This window comes from Plecotus auritus, assembly GCF_963455305.1.
Source record: "Plecotus auritus genome assembly, chromosome: 5".
Lineage (NCBI taxonomy): Eukaryota > Metazoa > Chordata > Mammalia > Chiroptera > Vespertilionidae > Plecotus > Plecotus auritus.
This window is the reverse complement of record NC_137776.1, coordinates 50,322,557-50,332,856: the sequence shown is the minus strand read 5'-3', so window position 1 is coordinate 50,332,856 and position 10,300 is coordinate 50,322,557. Positions and strand designations below refer to the sequence as shown.

At 40.7% G+C, this 10,300-nt stretch overlaps 1 protein-coding gene across 2 annotated transcripts in view; it reads right to left on the bottom strand.

Annotated features, from left to right (window-relative positions):
• Positions 1 to 10,300, bottom strand: part of CFAP210 (cilia and flagella associated protein 210) — a 28,393-nt gene that overhangs the window by 7,391 nt on the left and 10,702 nt on the right. For both annotated transcript variants that reach the window (XM_080670248.1, XM_080670247.1), the window contains exons 5-8: positions 9,869 to 10,025; positions 8,448 to 8,587; positions 5,312 to 5,504; positions 4,221 to 4,385 (exon numbers count right to left, since the gene is read on the bottom strand). In XM_080670248.1, the coding sequence (XP_080526374.1) occupies positions 4,221 to 4,385; positions 5,312 to 5,504; positions 8,448 to 8,587; positions 9,869 to 10,025 (655 nt within the window). The remainder of the gene's footprint in view (positions 1 to 4,220; positions 4,386 to 5,311; positions 5,505 to 8,447; positions 8,588 to 9,868; positions 10,026 to 10,300) is intronic.

Sequence of the window (10,300 nt, the reverse complement as noted above, 5' to 3'; positions counted from 1 at the left end):
CTAGCACAACAATTTCAAAACTACAACTAAAAGACAGAACGGACACCATCCAGAACGACAGGAAAGCAGGCTGAGTGAAAATTCTACAACTAGAAGGAAGGAGAAAAGCTCACAGAGAATTGGAGGTACGGCAAAGGGGCTTTGTGCGCGCAGAGAGGAAGGGCGGCTGAGAGCCTGGCTGACTTTCTCTGGCGGAAGGGGGAAGGAAGCCTCCGACCGCACTGAACCCCAGTTCTGACTGCACTGAACCCCAGTTCCGGGCGAGCCCCTGGGGACCCACGCTCTTGTGGGGGAATCTGGACTCTCGGGCGGAGACTCGGGAGCCGGGGAAGGCGGAGGACTGAAAGTGCGCACGCGCGCACGCGCTGGTGCGCACAAAGGCTGCGGGGGTTGCCACAGGCTTTCCCTAGTGGAGGGGAGTCAGAGGATTCTGACTGCACTGAGCCCCAGTTCTGACTGCAGTGAACCCCAGTTCCAGGCGAGCCCCTGGGGACCCACACTCTTGTGGGGGGAGTCTGGACTCTCAGGCGGAGACTCGGGAGCCGGGGAAGGCGGAGGACTGAAAGCGCACGTGCGCGCAGGGGCGGGGCTGACAGGAAGCCAAGACTGAGGCTCCACCCCATCCAAGCTGAGCACAGAGGCTATTGCAGTTTGGCAAGTCTAATCCTATAAGGCTGTCTCCAGCACCAAACTTCTCCCAGCATAGACACAGCTGATCCTTACAGCCAACTGACCCGGAGGTCAATTCTTCCCAGTGATACCAACAACAATCAAGACTTAATTACAACAAGGCTGTACACACAGTCCACAAAGGGGTGCACCAAGAGTGTCCACCTCAGGTTAACTGGGGAAGCAGACCCACTGGGCCATATTGGAAACCTAGCACAAATATCTACCTTACCAACTCAGGGAATCAGTAAAAATGCGGGGTCAAAGAATCAGATCACAAACGAAAGAAATGGAGGAAAACAAACGACTGGATATAGAATTCAAAACCACCGTTATAAGACTTTTTAAGAATATCCTAGAAAAGGCCGATAAATATAACGAGACCCTCGAAGATATGAAAAAGGACCAACTAGAAATTAAACATACACTGACTGAAATAAAAAATATTATACAGAGACCCAGAAACAGAATAGAGGAACACAAGAATCAAGTCAAAGAAGTGAAATACAAAGAAGCAAAAAACACTCAACCGAAAAAGCAAAAAGCAAAAAAAAAAATCCAAAAAGTTGAAGATAATGTAAGAAGACTCTGGGACAACTTCAAGTGTACCAACATCAGAATTATGGGGGTGCCAGAAGAAGAGAGAGAGCAAGATACTGAAAACCTATTTGAAGAAATAATGACCGAAAACTTCCCCCACCTGGTGAAAGAAATAGACTTACAAGTCCAGGAAGCACACAGAACCCCAAACAAAAGGAATCCAAAGAGGACCACACCAAGACACATCATAATTAAAATGCCAAGAGCAAAAGACAAAGAGAGAATATTAAAAGCAGCAAGAGAAAAACAGTTAATTACCTACAAGGGAGCACCCATACGACTGTCAGCTGACTTCTCAACAGAAACTATGCAGGCCAGACGGGAGTGGCAAGAAATTTTCAATGTGATGAATAGCGAGAACCTACAACCAAGATTACTCTACCCAGCAAAGCTATCATTCAGAATTGAAGGGCAGATAAAGAGCTTCACAGATAAGAAAAAGCTGAAGGAGTTCATCACCACCAAACCAGTATTATATGAAATGCTGAAAGGTATTCTTAAAGAAGAGGAAGAAGAAAAAAGTAAAGAGAAAAATTATGAACAACAAATACATATCTATCAACAAGCGAACCTAAAAATCAAGTGAATTAAAAACCTGAGGAACAGAATAATCTGGTGAATATAATAGAATCAGGGGCATAGAAAGGGAGTGGACTGATAATTCTCAGGGGGAAAGGGGTATGGGGGGTTCATGAAGAGAATGGACAAAAATCATACACCTTTGGATGAGGACAGTGGGGGGGAGGTAAGGGCAGAAGGTGGGGTGGGAACCGGGTGGAGGGGAGCTATGGGGGGAAAAAGGAGAAATAATTGTAATAATCTGAATAAAGATTTATTTTAAAAAAATAAATAAATAAAATAAAATAACTATCCAATCCTAAAAAAAAAAATAGTACTAAGTGTTAGTGAGGATATGGAGCAACTTGTCTTCATATATGTTGCTGGTAGAAATGGAAAATGGTATAGCCATTTTGTAAGACAGTTTTTAGTTACAAATGATTGAATGCCAGGTCCTTCATACATTCTAAAATTTCTGGTACTTACTTCAGATGTGAAACCTGTATGATCCCAATCAATATAGTTTCTGGGTAACTAGAGGCTCAGTGCACGAATTTGTGCACATTGAAAGGAAATTAATTAGAAGGTGGCCAGTGGGGTGGGACTGGGCTAGACGGGCCAAACACGCTCTGGAGCCACCTTCCCACCATCCCTCCCCAGCTGATTGCACCTGGGGTGGTGCCGGGGCTCGAAGGATGTCTACAGCGTAAGCAGGGTCCCTTCGGCAGGTGGGGTCCCTTGGCCTGGCCTGTGGGGATCGGGCCGAAACCAGCAGTCCAACATCCCCCAAGGAGTCCCAGAGTGCAAAAGGGCACTCTGTAAAGTTGCTGTCGCTCAGCAGCTCCTGCGTTGAGCGTCTGCCCCCTGGTGGTTAGTGCGCGTCGTACCTACCGGCTGGTCAGCCGTTTGGCCGGTTGCTTAGTCTTTTATATATATACTAGTGGCCCGGTGCACGAAATTCGTGCACTGGGTGGGGAATCCCTCAGCCTGGCCTGTGCCCTCTCACAATCCAGGACCCCTCGGGGGATGTCTAACCGCTGGTTTAGGCCCGATACCACAGCGGGATCTGGCCTAAACTGGCAGTCAGATATCCATCTCACAATCTGGGACTGCTGGCTCCTAACCACTCACCTGCCTGCCTGCCTGATCGCCCCTAACTGCCTCTGCCTGCCTGCCTGATTGCCCCTAACCCCTCTGCCTAACTGCCCCCCCTGCCAGCCTGGTTGCTCCCCCAACTCCCCCCCAAGCCAGCCTGGTTGCCCTCAATTTCCCCCCTGCTGGCCTGGTCACCTCCAACTGTTCCCCCCACCGGCCTGATTGCCCCCCACTGCCCTCCCTGCTGGCCTGGTCACCCCACGTAGCCTGCTGTTCAGTCGTTTGGTAATCCCTCACTAACCCCCATGCTGGCCTGATCGCCCCACGCAGCCTGCTGTTCAGTTATTTGGTCATCCCTCACTAACCCCCCTGCCAGCCTGGTTGCCCCATACTGCCTGCTGTTCAGTCATTTGGTCATCCCTCACTAACCCCCATGCCGGCCTGGTTGCCCCACACAGCCTGATGTTCAGTCGTTACTGTGACAGCGTCCTGGAAAATTTGCATATTACTCTATTATTAGTATAGACTAGAGGCCCAGTGCATGAAAATTTGTGTACTCAGGGGTGTCCCTCAGCCCGGCCTGCATCCTCTCGCAGTCCAGAACCCCTTGGGGGATGTCCACCTGTCAGCTTGGGCCCACTCCCTGAGGGATCGGGTTCAAGCTGGCAGTCAGACATCCCTCTGGCATCCCAGGTGCCCGCGGGGGATGTCTGACTAATGGCTAGGGTCTGCTCCCTGCGAGGACTGGGCCCCCTAAGCTGTCAGTTGGACATTCTTATAGCTACTGCGGAGGTGGGAAAGGCTCCCGCACTGCCGCTGCACTGGCCAGCCATGAGCCGGCTTCTGGCTGAGCAGCACTGACCTCCAGGGGGCAGCTCCTGCATTGAGTGTCTGCCCTCTGATGGTTAGTGTGTGACATAGCGATCAGTTGTTTCTGGTTGTTCCACCATTAGGGTCAATATGCGTATTACCCTCTTATTATATAGAAGGATATATATAGAGTTATAAAGAGGGGAAAGTAAAATAAAGTTGATAAGCTGCGTTTTCTTTAATATTACTAAAGCCCTATGGACACTAAAGAAGGGTAAATATTTGTGCAAAACACATAAATCTAGTTTGGGAACTTCAATACAGATAAAAACAGAACCTAACTCTTCACATTTCTTACATATTTTTTTGTGTCATAATGACCTGCTGATCGCTCTTGTCAAAGGAATCTGCTTGGGAAAGAAAACTTGCATGAACTCTATATTACATAGTTATTACTAAAATAAGTATAAACAGTCAGGAATAATTACCATTTGCTGAATATGAGCATCTTGAACTTCAAGACGTTCTTTATCACTTTTGCGTTTCTTCTCCTTTTCATGCTCCCAGAAAATCTGGTCTGCTTTCATGACAGCCAGCAAATGTTCTTTATCCTCGATTTTTCTTTGTCTTTCTTCTTCCTCTTTGTTTTTCATCTAGATGTTAAAAGGTAAAGGAAAACACTGGAACCATGTTCAGCAACCACTGCTCTCTACAGAAGGCATGGATTCAGAAAGCTCCAAGCAGAAAGTCAGCCCAGAGCAATGCAAGAGCAGAAAATTATATGCACCTGGGCTCATTCCCATGTGGACATTTTACTTTGGTTTTATCTCCCAAATATCAGGACACACAATGAAAACTTAAATTAGAATGATATTTGTTAAAAAAAAATTACAGGAATAGAAAAAAAAGCTAGATCTTCTCAAGGTAGGAAAATCTTTGTAGTTAAAAAAATTTGTTACTACAATGTTTTTAAATTATCCAATTTAAATATTATGACAGTCATATAGGAAATAAATTCTGAAGAATTAAGGAATACAGAAATGCAATAGGGTAATTTTTACTTGATTTGTCTTGAAAACATTCAAATTCAAAGTATACAAATGAATAAAATGTTTTGTATTTCATACTAACGCAACAACAACAAAAAATTAGGTACCTAGGAATAAACTTAACCAAGGAGATAAAATACCTGTTCTGAGAAAAAGAGGACACTGAAGAAAGACACAGAGGAAGCATATACCGTGTTCATGGACTGGAAGAATTAACATAATTAAAATGTTCATACTACCCAGTGCAATTCCTATTAAAATGCCAATGGCATATTTCACCAAACTAAAACAGAAGAGATTATTACTTTGCATCTATAAATATTTTATTTGTAATTGATTGTCATGTTATCTTCTGTTAGAAAGTAAACATGGTCTGATTTCAGGAATACAGGAAGATAATTCATACATTATTTTTCAAATTTCTGATATTTTTTTTTGTCTGGGATACAGAGGGAGTAGAAAGGACAGTGGGAAGGGCTTACTTTTTTTTTTTTGGTGTAATTTTTATTTGTCAAAATTGAATTGCTTACCGCAAAGACTCTATATTCTTCAATCGCTTTTAATTCTGCTTTATTTTTTTCAAATTTCTCTCTTTCTCTTTTTTCCCATTCAGCCTCAACTTCTTCACTATTTCTAGCAAGAATCATATCTTCATTGTCAAGTTTCTGTTTTATTATTTCACTCAGGAAGTTATTTATTCTTTTTCTACGTTCCTCCATTAGCCTATAACAAAGCAACCATCATGTCAAATCTTCATGAATAGATCTGCTATGGAGTCAGTATAATTTGGAGAGTCAGATATTTTATAGTCTTTTATAAGGCAAAAAGGAGCCCCTTTGCCCCTTACATACATATTGTTTTAAATGGAAATTATTTTAATACTTCATTTTTAGAATAGAGTATGCAGTAGTCCTCCCTTATCTGTGGTTCTGCTTTCTGTGGTTTCAGTTTCCTGTGGTCAACCTCAGTCCAAAAATATTCAATGAAAAATTCCAGAAATAAACAATTTTTATGTTTTAAATTTCACACCATTCTGAGTAGTGTGATGAAATCTCACTCCATCTCACCTAGGACATGAACCATCCCTTTGTCCAGCATATCCTCGCTGTATACACTACCTCCTGTTAGTCGCTTAGAGGCCATCTCAGTTACCAGATCAAATACTATCATATTAGAATACTGTTGTATTCTAAAAATCCAAAGACAGCCCTAACCGGTTTGGCTCAGTGGATACAGCGTCGGCCTGCAGACAGAAGGGTCCCAGGTTCGATTCCAGTCAAGGGCATGTACCTTGGTTGCGGGCACATCCCCAGTAGGGGGTGTATAGGAGGCAGTTGATCGATGTTTCTCTCTCATCGATGTTTCTAACTCTCTATCCCTCTCCCTTCCTCTCTGTAAAAAAATCAATAAAATATATTTAAAATAAAATAAAAATCCAAAGAGAGTAATGCATATAATAAGATCTTGTATATGTGTACGTGTGTATAGAAAATAAAGTGTTAAAACTCTCCACAATGAAAAATATTTTTAAATACTTTACTATGTTACTCTGTTTTTTTGTTTTTTTGTGTGTGTTTTTTAAAAAATTATATTTTATTGATTTTTTACAGAGAGGAAGGGAGAGAGATAGAGAGTTCGAAACATCGATGAGAGAGAAACATCGATCAGCTGCCTCTTGCACACCTCCTACTGGGGATGTGCCCACAACCAAGGTACATGCCCTTGACCGTAATCAAACCTTTCAGTCTGCAGGCTGACGCTCTATCCACTGAGCCAAACCGGTTTCGGCCTATGTTACTCTGTTTACTCTAACATTGGAGGCTTAGGTTATAAAATAAATCAAAGGCCTTTCTTTAAATAAAATACCAAAAATATCTAGTAAAAGTTATCAAATTCTGAATAAATCCTTCCTCTTATTATCTGCAAAACTATGCCTTATTTTTTAAAGGATTTGGGTCCCCCACTCAAAATACAAAAAAAACCCCCACAAAACAAACAAACAAACAAACAAACAAACAAATAAATAAATAAAATAAAGGATTGGGGCCCAGCCAGTGTGGTGCAGTGGTTGAGCGTCAACCTATGAACCAGGAGATCACGATTCAATTCCTGATCAGGGCATGTGCCTGGGTTGCAGGCTCAGTCCCCAGTGTGGGTCATGCAGGAGACAGCCGGTCAATGATTCTCTCTCATCACTGATGTTTCTATCTCTCTCTCTCCCTCTCCTATCTTCTCTGAAATTAAAAATATATATATTTAAAAATATATAAAAAATAAAGGATTGGGGCATTTTTATTTAGGATATTGGGCCAAAAATACTTTTAAATTTAGATATGACAAATTCACTAAATTACTGAGTGAATTTGCAAAGCAATGTGGGAGAAATTATGAGAAAGAACACAGTGCCTATCCCAAGGTAATTACAATTTAAAGTGGAGAAAAGACATTTGCATGAGTAACTATACAGACAAAGGGCAATACAAATGCCACAAGAAAGCTAGAAAATGATATGAGCAAATGAAAACGAAAATAAAAGAAAAAATAAAGGCTTCATGGAAAAGGTGACATTTCATCTAGGCTCAAAACAATATTTTAAACACTTTTATTGATTGCCTACTGTATGCCAGGCACTATTCCAAGTGCTGGAGACTAACAATAAACAAACACATTGAAAGACTCTGCCCTCATGGAGCTTTTGTTATAGCTGGGGTGGAGGGACAGCAAACAATAAATAATTAAAATAGTGCTAGATCATGCAACGAGGAAAACAAGAGCAATTAAAGGGATAGCAATGGGGGGGGGGTTGTAATTTTAAGATGGACAGAGAAAACCTCAATGAGAAGGCAGTATTTGAGTAATGATCTGAAGAGTTAAGAGAGGTGAGCATTCCCCAGAGAGGGTCCAGGAGAGGTCCCCTGTGAGCGAGGAAGAGGAAAGGCAGGAGAGAACTGTGAGAGACCAGGTCTGAGGTGAGGCTGGAGGCAGTTGGGAATTAGGACAGGTGTGGAGCCCTAGTGGCCATAGTAAAGACTCTGAGTGTGATGTAAAGCCATCAGAGAAAAGCGTGATCTAGACAGAAACACGATGTACTGTAGCTGGCTTCCCACTCTCCTCTCGCCTCATACCAAACTCCTCACTAAACTGACCTCTAAATCTGAGACAATTTTAAAAATCTCATTTAATACCTTTATTGATCTAACACTAAAGATTGCCTTTTTTTTTTTTTTTAACTGAATCTCTCCTCTTTTGCTGTTTCTCTGGTTTTCCTCCAATCTCTAGAAACTGTTCTGTGGCCTTCACTTTACCTTCTTTCTGCATTTGTCCTAAGGACTATGCCACCTTCATCTCTTACCTATTCACCTTTGGTGAGGTCACCTGTGTCTACAGTTCTAACAACCACATATACAGCAATGCCTTACACAGCCATCTCCAGCTCATACCCCTCCAGAGCAGAGATTTCCAGTATTCCCAGCCTCCTTGATATTCCAGAGAAACCCCAACTCACATGCCCCAAACTGAAGTCATTGTGCCACAAATGCTCGAGTCATCCATAAAATAATGAGGCCTTTATTCCTAAAGGCTACTCTCATATCACAATTTCTCATTTATAACAAAATAATTTCAGGTAGTACTTTATTAATTATGTGAGTTATTTTAAAAGCTTACCTGTGTGTTTCAGCTTCTTTTTCTTTCCTCATTTGTGTAAGACGCTTTTTTGTTTTGATAAATTTTCTAATCTTTTCATCTTCCTCCTCTTGCTGCTGCTGTTCTACGGCTTTGATGATATTTTTATCATTCATATGTTCCTTAGAGAAAAAGTTCTGTGTTAGCCTATCAAGAAAAATATCTTTCAACATATAAATATCTAACAAGAACCTGTAAAATAGTCACAGCTTGTGATCCAGTTATTTCTCTCTTGGAAATTTATCCCAAAAGAACATCAGAAATATGCACTAAGTTTTATGTACCATGCATTTCATCTCAAAGTTATTTATAATGGTGACAAGTTGGAAACAACCTCAAATATTCAATAATGGAAAAATGGTTAAATAAATTATACTTCCAGTGACACGGGAAGAATACAAATAATACAATTGATGAGTAAGGGGAAAACAGGATATAAACACTAAGTAGCATATTTAGCAAATATATAAATACAAAGTTTATAATGTATATATAACTGAAAGAAATGTATCAAATGTTAGTTATCTTTGGGGTATGAGATTATAGGTGACTTTCACATTTTCTTTATGCTTTTCTGTATTTCTTTTTAAGTAGTTCATTTCTTTAAAAATATGTAACTAAAATAATTCAATAGTTAGAAAAAAAACACATCCGCCCTAGCCAGTTTGGCTCAGTGGATAGAGCGTCAGCCTGCAGATTGAAGGGTTCCGGGTTCAATTCTGGTCAAAGGCACATACCCGGGTTGTGGGCTTGATCCCCAGTAGGGGGTGTGCAGGAGGCAGCTGATCAATGATTCTCTCTCATTATTGATGTTTCTGTCTCTTTCTTCCTCTTCCTTTCTCTCTGAAGTCAAGAAAAATATATTTAAAAAAATAGTTAATATAGTCACACAGTACACACATTAAAAATATTTAAAAGATACCTATTGTGCCCTAGCTGGTTTGGCTCAGTGGATAGAGCATCAGCCTGCGGACTGAAGAGTCCCGGGTTCAATTCTTGCCAAGGGCACATGCTCAGGTTGCAGGCTTGATCCCCAGTAGGGGGCGTGCAGAAGGCAGCCAATCAATGATTCTCTCTCATCATTGATGTTTCTATCTCTCTCCCTTTCCCTTCCTCTCTGAAATTAATATATATGTATATATTTATGTATATACAGTATATATATAGTATATATATGTAAAGATATCTACCTATGAAAAAAATCTTCATTCTCTAATTTATTGTTCTTGCATGTGAGCACATCCACATAAAAACCATAGCAAGTATAGCTCTCCCCAATACACTTAGAAACGCAATTTAATAGTAACTTGTTTTTTAATCCACTCTTATTTACAAAAAATATATTAAAATGTAGTCATTGGACTTTGTGCATATTTAGAAAAGATGTTGTACTTTCAACTTACAAAAAATAGTTTCCTCCTTTCATTTATCTCTTTATTTTTCTTTTCTAGTTTTTTTCTCATTTCTATTTCATATAATATATTCTGTCGCTTTATTTCCTCAGCGTCATTTTCTTCAGATTTTCTCCTCCTTTCTTCTTCCTCTTCATGTTCCTTTATTCTAAAACAAACCAAAAAAATGCTATATTTTAAATAAATTAATTATATTATAATCTGGGATGATTTGAGACTGTAAGAAAGAACTTGTGGATTTTTTAGGGAGGAGGGGGGAAAAGACATATATAAAGAGCGGTGGTTAAAACCAAATCCAAAATGGTTAGCTCAGAATTACCAATATTTCCCTTTCTTTGAAATTTGTTTCATTCTTCATCCAAATTAATTCCCACACTAGGATTTCAAATATTCCTTTCCTTTAGGAAGAACCAGTTCACTGAA